This window comes from Oreochromis aureus, linkage group 22 (genome assembly GCF_013358895.1).
Source record: "Oreochromis aureus strain Israel breed Guangdong linkage group 22, ZZ_aureus, whole genome shotgun sequence".
Classification (NCBI taxonomy): domain Eukaryota; kingdom Metazoa; phylum Chordata; class Actinopteri; order Cichliformes; family Cichlidae; genus Oreochromis; species Oreochromis aureus.
In genome coordinates this window covers 32,803,598-32,822,733 of record NC_052962.1, presented here as the reverse complement: position 1 = coordinate 32,822,733, position 19,136 = coordinate 32,803,598, and the positions used below count along the sequence as shown (strand labels likewise).

At 39.2% G+C, this 19,136-nt stretch overlaps 1 protein-coding gene and 1 long non-coding RNA gene across 4 annotated transcripts; one reads left to right on the top strand and one right to left on the bottom strand.

Annotated features, from left to right (window-relative positions):
• The first annotated feature begins 4,048 nt into the window (after positions 1-4,048).
• Positions 4,049-15,676, top strand: LOC116332686 (major histocompatibility complex class I-related gene protein-like). 2 transcript variants are annotated; one of them, XM_039605547.1, is made up of 7 exons: positions 4,049-4,214; positions 4,852-5,118; positions 12,034-12,312; positions 14,189-14,408; positions 14,573-14,689; positions 14,802-14,819; positions 14,985-15,676. In XM_039605547.1, exons 1-5 carry the CDS (start codon positions 4,169-4,171, stop codon positions 14,685-14,687), a joined length of 927 nt encoding a protein of 308 aa, XP_039461481.1. In that variant the 5' UTR covers positions 4,049-4,168; the 3' UTR covers positions 14,688-14,689; positions 14,802-14,819; positions 14,985-15,676. The 2 variants fall into 2 exon arrangements, with proteins under 2 accessions (XP_039461481.1, XP_031611591.2); XM_031755731.2 differs by having other exon boundaries at positions 14,189-14,488.
• On the bottom strand, positions 8,838-13,615 carry LOC120435690. Of its 2 annotated transcripts, XR_005609840.1 has the most exons (4): positions 13,281-13,615; positions 10,179-10,325; positions 9,631-9,837; positions 8,838-9,498 (listed from the first exon to the last, which is right to left on the bottom strand). It is a non-coding gene; the product is annotated as an uncharacterized LOC120435690 (long non-coding RNA). The 2 variants fall into 2 exon arrangements; XR_005609839.1 differs by having other exon boundaries at positions 9,631-10,325.
• Positions 15,677-19,136: the final 3,460 nt, after the last annotated feature.

Sequence of the window (19,136 nt, the reverse complement as noted above, 5' to 3'; positions counted from 1 at the left end):
CTCCCTTTATATGTGATGGCCCCAGAGTGTCTCAATAGATACATCCAGAGACAAGATAGTAATCGTATTACTAAGAGTAAGGTGAACGGTAACTGCAAGATATTATATCGCAGATCTACATTTGGTCAGTCAGCTTTTTCTATAAAGGCTTGCCATCTGTGGAACACACTTCCAACCGATATCAAATTGATTACAGACATTAGATCCTTTACATTGAAGGTTAAAGTGTGGTTAAAGGGAAATCAAAGTTGTAGTCATTTTAACTAATGATTTTAATTTTATTTTAAATTATTGTCTATTAATTGTAATTGTATTTATGATGTAATTTGGTTTTATGAAAATGTATGTTCTATTGTAAAATGTATCTATTTAGATTGTAAGCCCAACAAGGGACAATTGTTGAAAATTAGCAGTAGCTATAAACCTATGTGCGGTACATCAGTTTCATGTCTTGCACTTGAACTATGTTAAACTGCACTGTCCCTTTTAAATAAATAAATTCAAATTCAAAAAACATGTAGCCACTTTTCATCTGTACTATGTAGACACCTGAAGAGAGGGACAGGAAGAACTTTAACATTGCAACAAATCATAATCATATTGTACATTGTGTGAATCACTACTGATTTCCAAGGTTTATGTTATATTCATGGTTCAAATTAAATAAGCTGCAATTTCTTTTTAATTTGAACAATTAAATATAACTTTAATATTGCAGCATTTAATACTATAGGCCTGATGTGATTATTCAAGATGACAAGAAAACGACTGACAAAGACAGAGAGAGAAACCAATTCAAAACAGGAGGCTGTAAACTCTGATAAACAAGAAAAATGCTAAGATATAAGCATTTTTTTAAATGGAATTTTTTTTTTTTTCAGTTCAATGAGCAAAAACATCCCTTTTTAATCAATCACTTTGTTTAGAGTTGTTCAGTGATATATCATCTGAGGTAAGTTAAAACAGTGATACTGCACCTGCAGTTTGGTTGAATTGCTGTTTAAAAAATTTGAAATTTTCATTGCCCAGTCTGGAAATGTCATGTTGCTGCTGTGACAGTAACCTGTCTGAATGTCATCAACCATCATTACACCAGTACACTCTGGGATGTTTAGGACTCCAGAGGATCGAGTGAAGTAATACTTCAGTGAGTGTTTCACTGTGGAACAAACAATATTTATAATGTAAATAAAATAAAGAAAGACAAAGATGACCTACATGCAAAATCAAACAATCACCATGTTATCTGTGATTCACTTAACTTTTTGTTTATGTTGCACTAACAGTGACATTATAAGAGTCTAAAGCAGGACTGAGTGACTCATTTTTATTTTCAGAAACATGTTTGATCAAAGGAATTTACTAAAGCTGTTTCTGTGCTGTGATGGGCTCTGAAACCTGACTGAAACACTTCAAATAAGCCATTCCTCTGCAGATGATCTGTTAGCTATTTGACAACTACTTTTTCAAGAATTTTTGAGATTAAAGAAAATTTGGAGATTAGCCTATAATTAGCTAAGGCAGCTGGGTTAAGTGATGGCTTTAGTACATAGGTTGCTCATTCAAGATTGAAACGTTAATTAATGGTAGGACTTCTTGTAGGAATGGGGTAATAGGAAGTAATTACTGAAGTTAACTCAGAAAGATCAATTGGAGAAAAAGTGTCCAAATAAATATCAATGTGAATACTTTTTTCTCTAATGTTTAAAATTGTATTTGTGAAGAAATTCATGAAGTCATTACTAGGTAATGTTAAAGGAATTGTAGGCTAAACAGAGTCCTGATTTTTTGTCAGCCTGGCTGACAGGTTAAATGATGATCTTTTAAACTAGTGAGATGCCATTTTTCCTCTCCAGCTTAAGAGTTATCTGCATTTAAAAGTTATACCAGGGAGTCAAGTACTTCTGATTTGAGGTGTGTGATCATTGCCCTACTCTATAACCCAAGTCTGCTTGAGCTTTAGGACATAGACAGATGGCTGACCATTCTCCTTCTGGAATTTCTGGCAAAGAGCAGTGAAATCAGTGAAATCATTTACAAATACCGGGCTATTAAGAATAGTGCCAGTGCTATTTCTCAGCCTTCTAGTAGATACACCTAGAAGGCCATCACAAGATTTTCAGAGAACTTGACCTCTGACCTTGAAGTTGGGCCTTGACCCTCAGCTTGGGTTTGTCTAAAAAAATATGTTTGTTAGTCTGAAACATTCAAGTGTGACAAATATGAAAAGAATAACACATAAACTCTGTGTCTCTGTGTCTTTTTTTGTGCTACAATGAGAGGTTAGTTAAAAAATACTGGTTGAACTTGTTACGTTTTTAGTTTCTATTTCTTGTCTTATATAAAGACAACAAAGAGTTTGTCACGAGTTCAAAATAATGGGGATGGATACATGGAGGAAAACCAAAATAACAACACTGGTCCGGCCGGGTCAAGTCAAACAATGATTTTAATGCACACGTGTAGGAGATGGGACACTGTACGCAGACAGCACCATATCTCTCACCGAAAACCACACAACAATCGTTTTTATGAAAATCAGGGTATTGGAACGCCCCCTCATGCGTAAAGTAGATACAATACAATCAATGTTGACAACTTTTAACACATTAAAAGAACATCTTCTTCTTCCCGAGGCCAGATCCTTCCCAGTAATCTTCTAACTCTGCTTATCCCCTGGAACAAACAGTCTCTCCTGCAAGCATAATCAAACAACTACAAGGCCTTGCAAACTATTATTGAAATGTTTGAACTCTCCCCTCTACATGGATTTAACTACTGCTTGTGTGTGTGCCTCGACCTCAGCCTCCACTCTGTTTATACAGACAGAGGCCAACTCTGCATGTGTGCAATAACCTAACTGAAACCATACATGTAATATGTTGAATAAATGTTCTAGTCAAATGCCACTACTCAAAGCTTAATAAAAGAATATAAATGAATAAAGGATCATAATGAATAACATGATATATGTGTTTTGTAAGCGTGTTCTTTCTATAGCTCAAGATCCTTAACACAATAGATTGTTCAGTCCTCGCGCCGAACAAAGTTTCCGACCCTCCACTAGTTGACCGAGCCCCCTCATTGGCAAGCACAAAAATACAATGCATGTGTATACAAAATGATTATCACTGCACCTGTAATAGAAAATGTTAATATGGAATCATGACAATACCTGTAATACAAGTTGTAACATAAGGCGACAGCCTAAAGAAATTCTCTAATGAAGTAACACTTAATGATGATGATGATACATAAATGAACTGATGAGTAATTATTGCCAATACACACTACTTAAAGGTTAACAAAAGATATATCTAAATAAAGGATCATAAAATAACATGATGTAAGTGTCTTATAAGCATGTGCGGCCCTCACGCCTACGCCACTTCCTCAATAGATCAGCCAGACATCCCGCTGACTGTAGCTTTTAACCCTTACTGACGTGAGCACAACTCCATAATAAGCACCAAGCGGCAATATGTATAAAGATGATCATGGTTACACCTGCAATGAAAAGATTATATGATTATACCAACACCTGTAAATAGAAGATTAACATGAGGTTATAACAATCACTGTAATACCAACGTTAATGTAATGTAAATAGCTTCAATAAATGCTTTAATGCAATGCTTAGTATATGATTCTGACGTAATGATAAAATAACAGTAAAATATCCCTTTTCATTTCCTCTCCTGACCTCTGGATAACATCCAGAGGTCACCACAGCTATCGCCGTGTCACACCCTCGACCTACACAGTTAATTCAAAACAAATTGAAAAAATTTGAAATTAAGCCAAGAGGAAGCACAATAGCCCATTTTTTTAATGTATGGTTAGAAACAGCATGAGATGCACAAAGAAAGAAAACAGACTCTGTAGTTTGTATGTTCACTAGTATTTTATTTTATATTCAAGTGTGTTACGTGTGCCATAACACACTGGAAGATCATCTTCAGTCAGGGAAGTAACAGAGCTCTAAATGAACTCATATTCAAGCTCACAGAACTGTGTTCTTACTTGTTGTGTCTTGCTCACCAATAACATGGTGTTCCCACGTGATCGTACCTGCTTTTCCAAAGAACAAGCACACACTTCATTATACTAGGAAACAGCTTCGAACGGAAAAAAAGACATTGTTCTAGTGTTTTAAAGAAATGACAAGATGAAGTTATTTTTGTTGCTTTTTTTCGGTCACCTTGCATCTCCAGGTAAGACAACAGATATTTAAACAACTGTTATAACATTTCTTAGTTTTACTTTGTAGACAACCGGTGATACAGGGAAAAGGTCCAATCATATATGATATATTCAATTATGTTATACATTAAATTGTTTTTTAAGATGAATGCGGATAGTTTATTGTAAATAAAGTTTAAAGAAGGAGTTCTTTAAGTTTGTCCGCACGTCAGCTCTAATTCCAATACCTGTGTGAGGTGTGTCTCTCCATTTCTACTTAAAAGAACACATTTAGAACATGAACCCATGAAAAAAGTGTTTGACTTGTTGGAGGTGGGGAATAAATGGCATGTGAGCTAGGGATAAGTTGTCTTTTAATCTGAATACCATTCAGATTACTCAACCTAGATACACACACCTACTATTGGCTAAGCTCACTGAGGTGGATCACAAACAAATACCACAGCAAACTCACCACAGAGGGTGAGATTCACTGCTTCACTGCTTCCTTCTCAAATGCAATAAAGCAAGAATGCAATTCATCTGTGGTCTATTAAAAAAAAACCCACTTATTAATTATCTTTTGTACAAATGGAAAATTTTATAACTAACAAAATGAACACTGATTTAAAAAAAAAATGTAACTCAACTTTCTGCTACATTTAACAGTGAGACATAACCTGAAGTATTTGTTCACTGCTTCTTCGGGAGTCCATACACTTCCAACGTTCGTGGCAGTGGCGATGGTGGACGAAGTTGAGATTATGTACTGTGATAGTAACACTAAAGTCATAAACTCCAAACAGCTTTGGATGGAAAAAATATTTGAAGATGAGCCAAGTCATTTAGATTGGTACAATCAACGATGTGCAAGTTATGGAGAGATCTTCAGAGAGCAAACTGCCGATATAATGCTGGACCTAAACCAACGAGAAGGTATGTAAATTCTAATATCTTTGTTTTCCTCACAGAATATGATAATGCCCCCAAACTTTCAAGATACCCCTACATGAGGTATAACAAAATACAAAATTTAATACTGTTTAAGGTCTATAATATATTAAATGGATTCATGTATAAAATATGAGATATGAGAGATCTCATCTCTCATCTCTCTCTTTAATCTTCAAACCAGCAGGTCTCACAACCATCTTGTAAACCTTGACTTTCACTCTTGCTGCTCCTTCTGTTACAAATCACCCACATTTGTCTTCACTCACTCAACCCTGCCTGCAGTTCTTATGCCAAAAGCACAGCTAAATTATATGCTCTCCTGATCAATGCAAAGAAACCAAAGAAAGCAGGCTAATTACAACTAAAATACAAAATAAATTATACAACTTTCTTCTAAATAAATACAGTATCAACCGATTTAAATACATAAAAATTTGGATATTGTAGGGGACATACCAATGTTCATTTATTTATTATTTATTATTGTAACAGCCCAGGGATATGTGCTGGAACAGGTGATGTGCAGGTAGAGCTGGGCGATATAAGATTTTTTCATATCACGATATGTTTTTTTCATTTCAGGCGATAACGATATATATCACGATATAAGCCAAATAACTATATTTGTAAGATTTACATGTGCCGTTGCTCACAAGTAAAATGTGAAATAATCAGCAGCTTGTTTTGATTTAAATATTTATTTCCCATAATAAGTTCAACAGGGTAGATGTACTTAAGGAACATGAGACTTCAGTTTCAGATAAATAAAGGCAAATATTGCAAACTACACAAAAGGTAGCCGCTAAAGCGTTTAAGTTTCAAAATAGAACAAACAAAACAGACCACTAAATTGTCAATTCCACTTAGAAACAAAATATTAATTCTAAAAATAAATCTTAGTTTGTTTTACAGAAGAACAGACAAAATTGACTAACTTTTGTCAATATCAAATAAACTGAGAACTAAAAGGAAATTCTCAATCTCTCCTTGTTGTATAGCTTAGCTATTACCTCAATTAGCTGCTTGAATCCTTCATTTTCGACCGTGTTTATTGGTAGCATGTCTTTAGCAAGACGGTAGGCTATGGCATTCGTTATGTCGCTATGTCTCTTAGCTTTTTGTCATATGGTAAGACGCTGGAGAAAGCCGACTCAATTGACTGTTGTTGCTTCGCAGGGATTCTCCTGGTTGTTTTCGATGACGAATTAGCGCTTTTAGTCTCACGGAACTTCTCTGGCCCTTCCTTTCGACAATCTCTCCGGCATTGGAACCGTCATCTGTGTTCTCTTCGCAACCTGGTCACCCAAGCTCTCGGTTGATTTTTCTCTAGCGGGCAAACTCAGGCTACGCCCACACATGCACACGGGTATTTTTGAAAACGGAGATTTTCTGTTTTCGCTTTTAAAAATAATCCCGTCCCACACGTAAACGCAGAAATGAAGGAAAACGCTGCTAGAACATGCCAAAGCAACAGGTGGCGATATATTCCTAACCGTAGAAATGTTGGCCAATCAGAAGTCTAGAAGCCTCGGTGGGAAATAGTAAACAAAGATGGGGCATTGAAGCAGAACCGAGTCCTATGTGTGGAGGGACAGTAACTGTGTGTGTATATGTAAGCATTTAAACACTGCAGAGAGTACAATTAACAGTAACAGTATTGTAGAAATTCATTTCACCGAAACAATAACGTGGCGCACAGTGTGACGTCAAAAAGGCGCACACCTTTGACGCCATGCTTTTCTCCGCTTTCCTCGCCCACACGTAAATGCAAAACGGAGTTTTCGAAAATATCCACCCTGGCAGCCGCTTTTAAAATCTCCGCCAGTGAGCGAAAACGCCGTTTACGTGTGGACGAAAGGTGCAAACGCATAGAAAAATCTGCGTTTTCAAAAATACCCGGGTACGTGTGGACGTAGCCTCATTTTCTCCATTAACTGGCCGGCACGGCGGCTGGCTGCTTCCCAAACAAATACACATGTGCGGCTTGGCACTTGTGCTGTACGTAACAAGTCACGTGACGTGACGCTGCGGCTGTGATTGGTTCGGCTATGCGCTACTTAATTTGGATTGGCTGTTCTTTTTTTTTAAGACAGGAAGAGAGAGAGATGAGGTCTATCGCAATAGTTTCATTTTTCTATCGAGAAAATGTTATTTCGCAATACATATCGTTATCGTTCTCTCGCCCAGCTCTGTGTGCAGGTGTGATGTGTCCTTCCAGATGCTGCGGGCTTCACTGTAGCAGGACTCATAGAGCTCCTCTAGAGAGGAGAGCACACCCGATGATCCACTGTGGTGTGCTGATAACCCTCTGGAGCGATATCTTTCCCTGAGAAGTGCAGCTGGCAAACACTGGGATGCAGTATGCCAGTACACTCTCAGCAGAGCATCTATAAAATGACACCAGCAGCTCTTTGCCTAGGGCGTTTAGGTTTTTTTTTTTGTTTGTTTCAGTAATCTCAGGAAATGGAGCTGTTGTGCCTTCTTGATCAGCTCAGTGGTGTTGGTTTTCCAAGATAGGCCATCATCCAGGTGCCGGTCCAGTACCTTCAGGCTGAGGGTCTGATCTTCTTCTCCTGAAATCCACTATTACTGTATTTTTCGGACCATAAGGCACACTGTCGATAAACGGGTCTGGTTTCATACATAAGACACACCGGATTATAAGGTGCATTAAGTAAAACAAAACAGTCAGATAAGTTAAACTTTACTCAACTCATTTTTCTTGCTTCCTCCACTTCCGTACCATTGATTCATTAATGTTGAATTCTCTCGCAGCTGCTCCATTCCCATGTTGTTGCAGTATATTAATGACTAACCTCATATTGTGGATGGATTATCTCAGTTTTTCACCTGACTGAAGTTTGGTCTGTTTACAGCATCCCGTTAACTTTTATCAAGTGGAAAAAAGTTAGCGTTCATCTTTCAGCTTCACTGTGCTAATGTTATGCTAACATAGCTGTGTCGCTAGCAATCACGTAGCACATCATTATATACCAGCTAGTCCAAATTCAGTAATCCTACAAACATCACTGCTGTGTAGTTTTCTGTCTTCATTTATGTTGGAAGTGATAGCAGAGCTGTATGTTTTCATTTTTTCAGAAATCGCTCAGTCAGAACATGGTATATCATGTTTAGGTGGAAACTAGCGAGCTAACTTCCTGCTAACTTCTAACATTAAATTTAACGTTAGTTTTCATGGATGCCTGGATGTTAAACTTAATTGTTACAACTGGTAAGGCAGCAACATTGATCATTGTATTAAAGATGAAAGAATTTAGACAGTTTTTAACTCTTAGTGTGCCGCAGTATTCGTTTGAGTTTGGGACCTGAATCGACAGAGTTTTAGACCCAAATTACTTCGCGAGGCTCCTGACTACGGTAGCCGTAATGCTCCGACAATCCATCAAGCGGTTCGGCTTTGTAGCTTACCAAAGTCGTACTAAAACATTTTTTGACAGATTTTTGAGTGCCGTGTACCACATAAAATCGGTTCGAGGTCAGTAGGTACAAGCAGAATTCATACATAAGGCGCACCAGATTATAAGGCGCACTTTCAATTTTTTGAGAAAATTAAAGGATTTTAAGTGCGCCTTATAGTGCGGAAAATACGGTACTCCTTTGGTTTTTGCTTGTGAACATGCACGGCAGACCCAGTTCTGTTCTGTACATTTTTATTGTTCTGTGCACATCAACATTACCAACCCCCAGTCAGGACCCAGTCCCATAATTAAGATGGCGGGGCATGATTGTGGATGCCGTGCAGGTGTGTCCACCTTCCCTGCACGGCACCGCAAGCCACGCCCCGCCACATACCCCCATCGCCCGACTGAGGCCAAGGAGCCATCTGGCTGAACCTACCTACTCCACTCCCCCCGTGAGCAGGAGAGAGAATCGGCCTGGACTGTCGGCATCCCCAGCCCCAGGTCCAGCGACAGGGAGGTGTGAGTTCAGGCGGCAGCCAGCAATTCCAGCGGCGCTGGCGAAGCTGGTCTGGAGGTCGGCTGCGTGCCAGGTGGTCACGGCTCACAGGCGGCTCGGCGGACGTAGGATCAACTGGCATGCCGGCCGCTGGTGGAGATGAGGCCGGCTCCTCCGTCGCCACTCCCGGCTGGCGCGGCTCCCCCGTGCCGCGTCTCCGCCTCCAGCAGGCACAGCCCCTCTCGCCCCTTGTCCACCTCTGGCTTGAGCGGCTCCTCTTCTTCCGGTCGGTGTGGACCCTCGCGCGCCTCATCCGCCGCCTCCGGCTCCTTCATCGCTCCCGACAGGAGCAGCCCTTCATCTGGCTGTTCTCCCTCCTCCGGCAGGCGCAGACTCCCGCGTGCCTCGTCCCCCACCTCCGATCACTGTCGTGTTGTCTGCGAACTTCACAATAGATTTGTTTGTGTGGATGGGGGTACATTCATGGGTGTAGAGAATGTACAGGAGGAAACTTAGCAAACATCCCTGAGGGCCATCAGTGTTGAAGCTGAATAACAGGGGGAAGTAGGGACCTACCTTGACTCTCTGCACACGATCTCTGAGGAAGTCTTTAAACCAGAGTGGATGGATTGTGAGAGGCTGAAGTCAATTAGTTCTGTTAGGGATGATTGTGTTGAGCAGAAGTTAGTGAAGAGAAGCTTGGCATAACTGTGCCGGTGTTCCAGATGGGTCAGGGTGGTGTGTAGAGCAGTGGCCATATCATCCTCTGTTGATATGATATCCCTGTAAACAAACTGGTGGGGGTCAAATGTAGTTGGAAGTCCTTGAATAATGTGACTTCTGACGTAAAAGTAAAGTAAGACATATATGTTTTACTCAACAAAAAGTATTATTTTACATAACTAGTGCAAAGGTTAAATACTGTAAAATGCACTGTTAAACACACATATTGTGCATTGGTGAATTCAGCACAGGCAAACTTTTCGAACAAACCATTTTTTGCATTTCTTGGACAATCGCAACAAAAACTATCAGTAAGTATATGAATACATTCATGATGTATTGTCACTTTTTACATTTTTGCCCATTGTATTTCTGTGTGTAGATTTGTGTTTACTCCATACATGAAGATGTAACATTTGACCCGTTATGCATACGCTGGACACGAGTGTGATGACTTTTATTTACAACTGTGGCTTTTGTTTTGCACTGGGACACAGACACTCCCGCTCTCTGCTGTCACGTCCGCTCTCCTTCCTCTCCGACTGTCACTGTGAACATATAAAGAGTCACAATCACCTTCAGATCCCAGCACACCTGTTCACCCCGCCCCTGCGCCGCCCCGGGAGCTCACTGCGTCACCTCTCCTCTGCAGCTGGCCAGAGACCACACCCACGCCACAGAAGATACTCACTTTTTTATTTCGTTTAGACATGTCGAGAAACGCCTGACCTTCGTTGCACCCATTTTGGGTTGAATCAGACCTGTTACGAAATTACATGGGTTTGGGTGTAGTATTTCCCATTGGAATTATTTTGCAGATTTTTACAATTAAAAGTGGGCAATTTAATTGACAGATATCACAATATTAGTTATTTTAATCACAGTAAAAAAATATTTTTCTCATATATTTTATTTGAAAATGTTAAAAACTGAATCTGTGAGACTTTTATGAATTACCATTCAATAAAAGTAAATCAAAATTAAATTATCTTTCTGAAGGTGTACAATATACAAGTAAACAAATAAATAAATAAATAATCTATAGAGATATTGTGTACATGTTTGGTCCATAAGTATTTGAATAGTTGTTTAAAGAAAAGGCTGTAATTCCTAACCAGTTAATGCAATACTTTTAAAATCTGCACTTCACATCTTGATTGTCTGATTTAATAGCTGCTCTGGTGGTGTACAGAATACTTGGACCTGACCGTATGAAGGACTCATCATAATCATAATAGAATAGAATAGAATAGAATTGATAATTTATCTATCACTTGTTATAATTCACAAAACAATGAAAAACTGTTTAGTAGAGCTGTAAGTCTGATCGAAAAATACAAAAAAGACAAGAATAAACATGTAAAATAAAAAAAGTTAAGTACAGTGATCCTTTAAATGCAAATGTAGTGCAAGAGATGAGAGTAACATGTTTAATCTGTTGACTCTATTCTCAGAGTTAGGGTAAGAATAAATAATGTCCAGATTAGGTGTTTTTTTTTTATAATGCAGCTGGCTTTCTCTTCTTTGTTAATTTGTTTGTAAAGCAGACTGATTATTAACAGATAAGTGCACTCTACCTATGCATTATATAAAACACTCAATTCCTTATTTTCTTTATATATGTTTTTGAAATTTGTTCAGTTTTTTTCTTAATATTTTCTTTTGTGACATTATTGTTGTGAACTGTATATGTAAAAGACAATTAAAAATATGTTTAAATATTGGTTAGTTGAATGAATGAATGAATAAATGAAAATGGTCATGTCCAGAGTTCCTTTAATTATATGTTTCCTCTGTATTGTTTATTATAATATGGAGTGGCAGGCTTTTAGAAAATTACATCAGGTATTACAATCCAAAACCAAGATTTAGTAAAAGCAGCTCACTCACACGTGTGTAAACATCCCAGTAAAATCTCAGTAAACACACTCACCAAAGCCTTCCCAGGCAGGTTGCAATAATAAATTTAACCTAATTAATAAAAAATTAAAATGAAACTACTTTGCATATTGTTTTTTATTCTAGTATTGCTACAGAGTAGTCCACAATAGCATTTCTGTTTGTTCTCTCTTGTTTTTAAAGAGTTTACTTTTAGTTGACATGTTTTTTTTCACTAGTAGTTTGAATTTAGTTTGAGTTTAGCTTTAGTTTACACACCAAATTATTCCACATATTATTGCATTTTGCTATCTCAAAAGTGCAAATACTAACACAGTCCGACATCTTTAAAACATAAACTGTCTGCCTTCTTCTTAGGTGACCACATTCTTCAAAGATCAAGTGGATGTGAATGGGATAATGATACTGGAGAAGTTATTGGCTTTAGATGGTATGGTTATGATGGAGAAGACTTTCTAAAACTTGACATGAAGACAACGACATGGATCCCTGGAAAACCCCAAGCTGAGTTAACCAAACACAAGTGGGATAACAATACAGATAACAATAGATTTTGGAAAAACTTCCACACAAATACTTGTCCTCAGTGGTTGAAGAAGTATTTGTCCTATGGAAGAAACTCTCTTTTGAGAACAGGTAGAATCATATTATTTGCTGTAGTTTCATCAGGGGCAAAACCATTTTAATTCATTATACATTTGGTAAATGGTAAATGGACTGATTCTTATATAGCACTTTTCTACTCTCCCAGAGTACTATTTTTAGTGAGTAGTTATGTTATAGATTATATGAACCAACATAATATGGGCTAATGGATTTTATAGTATGTTGTCAAAAGATTTGTCTCTGTGCATATGCTTTATTTTTATTACCCCAATTTTATTATATTTATATTATTATTAGGGATGGGTACCGGTTTGGCACCGGTTCTGACATAAACGGTAGTAACCAGACCGAAAAGCAGCGCACATTTCGGTGGTTTATTTCTGTGCTTTTTTTTTTTTTTTTCAAGAGATGTCATACACTTTGGATTCTAGCCAATCATTTTACCTTTACAAGGATAGTAGGCGGGCCCAGGTACGTATGTTCTTTTAGAGCAGAGCTACAGATTAAAAATGCCCAAGGCGAAGCGGTCAAAAGTCTGGCTGTACTTGTAAAAGATGCAAACTCAGCAGCCTGCAACAAGTGCTTTAAGCCCCACGCCCCCGGTACCGCGAGCAAAAAGGAGGAGATCACGTTTAATCGGTTATAACACGGGGTGAGAAATATAAGTCCAGACATGTGTGGTATCCACAGAAACCTCTGAATCTCAGCTAAAATGTCATATAAACCATTTCTACAACCACCAAACTCAACGAAAACAAGCCATGATTAAACGAGCAGTTATGTAAATGCGCACAAGTCCGCTAAACAAACAAGGCGAACCAGAAATTCTCCAGACTTCATGTAACCGGCTAAAGATAGGCTGGTTATCTTCCAGAGCTATCACCAATTCCAAACACCAAGTTTCACCACACTCTGACCAAAATTCACTGAATGAGCCGCAAAAGAAGACCACAAAAACACACAGCGGCGCAAATGCGCTGAGACAGAAATTGGCTTACCGTCCAGATTTCCTCCGTTATTTTCGCCGGTAGCCGGTAGCCATGTGATTGTCAGCAGTTACCACGCCTACCTAGCCGCATCAGAGCCGTTTTCTGTTAACCTCCATTTTAGACCCACCTATAGACACGTGACTGGACAGACCACATGCAGTAAATTTGGGCCCACGTGGGTTTTGGCATTACAACGTCTGACTGGTTGACGTAACGTGAACGTGGCATCGTTACTGTGACTCTATTGGCTCAAACAATTAAAAAAAGTTGTCAATCATGCAAATTGACCAAAAGAAACCAAAGTTACAGCCCCTCAGAGTTTAAAGGGCCAGAGGCCAATTAAGCGCTCCATGGCAGAAAAGGCCCATTACCATGTAAATGTATGGTTAATTCTTCAAAAATGCATTTTTTAAAAAAAGCATTTTTAGGCATGTTAATAAAATTAATTAATGACTGCTCTTAAATACCTAAAAAAATCAACTGGCATGGTGTCCAATTGTGTGCAAGAATTGGACATTTTTGTACAACGTCTGGATATTCATGTATTGACAGGGCTGTAATTTTTCATTGTTTCACTTTAAAAACATAAATCTTTGCACAGATGATGTTTATATGTTGTTACGGTTCTTATCATTTTGCAGAAAAAAAGAGACTGCTAAAAATAAAAACATGAGAGGTTTTTGGACGAAGTTTGTGTTCTCCATTCTTTAAGCACCGGTTCGAGCACCGTTTAAGCACCGGCACCGTTTCAAAAGTACCGATTTGGCACCGGTATCGGATAAAACCTAAACGATACCCATCCCTAATTATTATAACCTTTTCTATTTAACCTGTGTCACCATAATTCAGAAAAAGTTTTATCAGATTATCAGATGTTTTTTTCCCAGTTTCTTACCTCTTGCTCCTGTTGTATCTAGAGATTCCATCAGTGTCGCTCCTCCAGAAGAAACCTTCAGCTCCAGTGAGCTGCCATGCTACAGGGTTTTTCCCTGACAAAGCTGAGATGTTCTGGAGGCAGGATGGAGTGGAGCTTCATGAGGGAGTAGAGAAAGGAGAAATTCTTCCCAACAATGATGGAACCTTCCAGATGAGTGTTAACATGGAACTTACATCAAATGCATCTGAAGACTGGAAGAGGTATGACTGTGTGTTTCAGCTCTCTGGTCTGGATGACATCGTTACCAAATTAAACAAAGCAAAGATCAAGAATAACTTAGGTAGGCTACTTAATCTGTAAATTAAACATCTTCATTTTGTTGCATCAAAAAATGACACAGCATCTGAATCTGGTTTGGTTCCAGTTTCTCCCACAGAGTTTGTGACAGTGACAGCAGTCACTATCACTGTCATTGTTGTCAGCCTGCTTCTGTTGGGACTCTGCATTGCTGGATTTTTTATCTGGAGAAGGACCAATAATGGTAAATAGAACAAAGTATTCAAAAAATATGCTGTGCAGGAAACCATGAAATAGATTATTATTTATTATCATCATGATAATTTTTCAGTTATAAACTCTTATTTTTATTACAGAATTCCGACCTGCAAGAAGTAAGTTTCCCTCCATTAAAACTAAAATATTTTCTAATTGCATCAAATATTCAGTCTCAAATTTGCAGTTATTTCCAATCAATCAAGTATTTTTAAGCAGGTCTTTATTTTTTTTTTCAAAATAAACAATATCAACAATGTCTTTGTCTTCCGATTTTTCTTAAGGACAACATTGAATTCCTCAGTGATAACAGTGAGTATTTTATTGGTTCATTTATGCTGTATAGATGTGGTTTAAACTTCATTTTCTGTGAACTTCCATAACTACCATAAATACCTGTCCCAAATTACAGATCTTGATTAATTTTGATGGTAAGAAAGACCAGTGAAAATATGAGGCTTTTATCTCCAATAGTTTTTGAGATGTTCTTGTTTAAACATTGCCAAAGATTTCAGTATGCAAAAAAATGGGATGGGAGGGAGGGATGATCAGTGAAAATGGGTGTTTATAAATGTTACGGTCTGTGGTGGCGAAAAAAAATCGTCCAAAAAACAGTCCTAGTCCAAAACAGTTCAAAAACCCGGCTGCACCTCCAGCAGCAGGGGACACAGTCCCAAAAAGAAAAAGAAACAGACTCACCGCAAGTCTGACGGTAGAATAACAAAGTTCTGGCAGCCAGCCTGATGGATAGTGACAGCAGGAACATAGCTGGGGCATCCTGCCATGGGTCCAGCAGCGGCAAGACAGTTCCGGTGGTCTGCCCCGGGTGGCGTGGCAGCAAAACGACATTTCCGGTGGGCGGTGGCAGGTCCGGCGGAAGCAGCATTGCAGCTCTGGTGGCCTGCCACGAGTCCGGTAGCGGTGGCGCGCTGACCTCCGGCTCGAGCAGAGCGGGTCCTGGCGGCGCCGGCGCTTCTACGAGCGCCAGTGATGGTGGTGAGTAGTAATATACCTACAGCTTTTTGCCCCCCACACACACACCCCCACACCCCCACCCCACCCCCACACCCCTCCCTATCCCTCCATGCGTCCATGTGTGCGCGCGAACGGACCTTGCGCGTGAACGGACTTTGCGCGTGAACGGACTTGCGAGTTCAGAGGTCATATGAGTTTACATGTGTTTAATAGCGTTTTATTTAATGAAACCATTATGTGTTTTAATTAAACTCTTTTTTTAAAGGATTGTATAGGTCTCAGAGTTCTGTTATTTAGACATAGATGATTTAATTTAACTAGTTAAGGGGTATTTTTCTTTAGGGCTCTGAAACACACAGAGGCTAATAGTTTTTAAACAGAAAGTTTTTTCCACCTTCTAAAAACACATATTCACACACAGCATTTAATTTAACTAGTTTTAGGGGTATTTTTCTTTTTCTTTAGGGCTCTGAAACACACAGGGGTGTAATAGTTTCAAACAGAATACCACAAACAGCATGCATTCCTTTAGAAATGGGATTCTTAATTCTGCAACTGCTAGACAGAGGGGGGTTACAGTTAGACCCCCTACAGTCAGCAGAAGAGGTCATCCTTATCAAGAGCATCTCAATTGTACTGTCATAGTTTTCAATACAAACAGTCTCCTTTATCTTATGGCAGAGTGCCGGCGGTGCCAGGTCCATCGGTGCCACCATACCTTTTATCATGCCATTACACTTTCTACTGACCATCCTCCAAACAGGCATCACCTTTTGTTTACACCTGAAACCAACCCCAACCCCAAGGGACTGTAATGACACCTCCTAGAGGACTGTTCCAATACATATAAAAACGGTCTCTTTCACCATTTGGAACATCAACAGCGCAACCTAAAGAACACCTCTAACTAGCTAACTAAGGAGTGCAGGATGACGTCGGCATCAACCATGACGAACAGCCAGAACATCACCCAAGCCACAGAAGCTCTAGGTACGTGTACAGGTGTATGTACCCGATGCCCCTCATCGTAAAAAGCAACGCTGTAAAAACGTCGTAGATGGGTCTAAATTTAAGTTAGAATAGCAAGGCAGTAATAGGTATGTGTATACCGTTAAATATAACAGCGGAGCAGTTATACTTCGCGTAGATTGTGGTGAGGGAGTGTTTGCGCTGTCTTGGACAATGTAGTCATCCCAGAGATGCTGTATGTTTCCCAGTGGAACAGTCCAACAGGCCCTGAGCTTTACAGTGCGAGGCTGATCGTTTTAACCGTAGACCCGATGACTTTATTATTCTCAGGGTATGTGATGACAGGGAAAGTCTTGTTGGTGCCAGAGGGGTTGAAAACTGGAGGTTAAATCCTTACCCTCTGAGCATAGAAGAGCCGCACTACATGGTTTAAGGATATGGTTTTTATACAGTGGCATAAATGTGTGTGCGTGTGTGTGTGTGTGTGTGTGTGTGTGTGTCTATGCAACAAAATATAAAATCTTTTTTATTGTTCCCATTTTCAGAGCGAGACATGCAAGCGTGGGACCTCTCAGACTCCCCACCGCCTGCGCTGCTAATCCAGACCCCACCACATCCTCCCCCCTCTCCTCAGCTGCTGCAGGATCCTACAGGATCGGGTCTGTGTGAGGAAACCATTATCGACATCAAGCTTGCAACCCATCACATGGTGATGTTGGCATTAAACGCCTTTCTACAGGAAACATGCGGATGTCGAACAGCTCAACCCAGTCAGGTGCAACACAGTTGTTTGCTCGAACTGCACGAGCATTTTACTTTTAATTTAACTAGTTTAGGAGCATTTTGCTTTAGGGCTCTGAAACACACAGAGGCTAATAGTTTTCAAACAGTGTCACAAATAACATGTATTCCTTTAGAAATAAACTATGATACTTCTAAAAACAAACAAACACATATTCTTTCCTCATCACTAGCCAATTCACCATTTTATTTAAATATCTGAATTTTCGGAATAATGATCCAAGCGGGACACAGAGGCTGCTAGTTTAACGCACCAGAATGCAAATATAAATAAATGCATGACTATCCTGAGAGCTAGCTGCAGCGACACCTTTCTTTCAGACGGATGCCTGGATGTGCGTTGGAGCCGACTGTGCTACCCACACACAGCGTTTCTGACCTACGGGCGCTGCTTATACAACAGAGAAAAGCAACAATACAGCGTGTTTCTCTGCTCCAAGACATCGGCGGGCCTTTCACACGGTAAGCATGTCTGTTATACCCAGCGCATAAATGTCTGTATGTCAGTGCTGATTATACAAACCCTGTTTAAAATGTGACACATATGTTGTCCGAAAACAAATCCTCTAAATTTGCAAAGTTACTGATTTAAAAATATATTTTCGAATTTTTTAGTTGCATGTCAAACACACGATAGACTCTTGAGCGTATTTATTTATATAGCTACATTCACAACGGTACAACCATGCTAAATAAAAGATGCCCAAGCACCAAAGCACTCTAATGCAAGCCTCTAAACTACATGTTGATAAGTGCATGAAGTTAACCTCTACAGCTGAAAACAGTTTGTATCCGCACTCTGAGGGTCTACTGAATTGTTTTTAATATTGCGCTTTTTCACGAACTGCAGATGATGAATTCCTCTTTATTGGACATAATGTCCTTAAGCTATTGTTGCTCATACTTACAGAGTTCCCTAGCTACTTCTTTACTATGTCAGTAAACTTTTCGAAAAGGAAGGCGTTGTAGATTTAAAGAAACATCCTAATTGAAGCAAAGGCAAAAATTGGAACGAATTTTATGTGACTGTTCATATTAAAGCCAACAACAAGTGAAAATCCAAAACCGACTCAATGCTTTGTATTAATGATCTCCCCTCTCCTCTCTCTCTCTCTCTCTCTCTCTGTGTGTGTGTGTGTGTGTGTGTGTGTGTGTGAGTGTGCGTGTGTGAGTGTGTGTGTGTGTGTGTGTGTGTGTGTGTGTGTGTGTGTGTGTGTGTGTGTGTGTGTGTGTGAGTGTGAGTGTGTGTGCCCTCACAGAAGGAAGGTCACAGCAGGAGCTTTTTCAAACGCGTTTCCAATCATCTTTACAAGAAGTGTAGCTCATACAATGGTATTATTGTATTATTTATGATACTTTATAAATATGAAACTCTAAAGATTTGGAGTTCATGCAAATTGTGAAACAAGAATCTAAATATTTGTGTCACAGTGATTTCTATAAAAACATGTTGTTTATGGGGATAATGTAACAAATCTTTGTGGCCCTATTAATGATCAATGGTAATTGAAGAGGAAGCTGAACCCGGCTCTGGACATTTTCAGGACAAGCGACAGCGCAGACATCTACTAATGAGAGAACATGTTTTATCATCATAAACACTGTGATATGAAGTATCGTTAAAGTGTCACTTCAGTAATGTTTTTAATAGATGACTTTAAAACACTAAACTCTAATTTCTGTGGTTTATT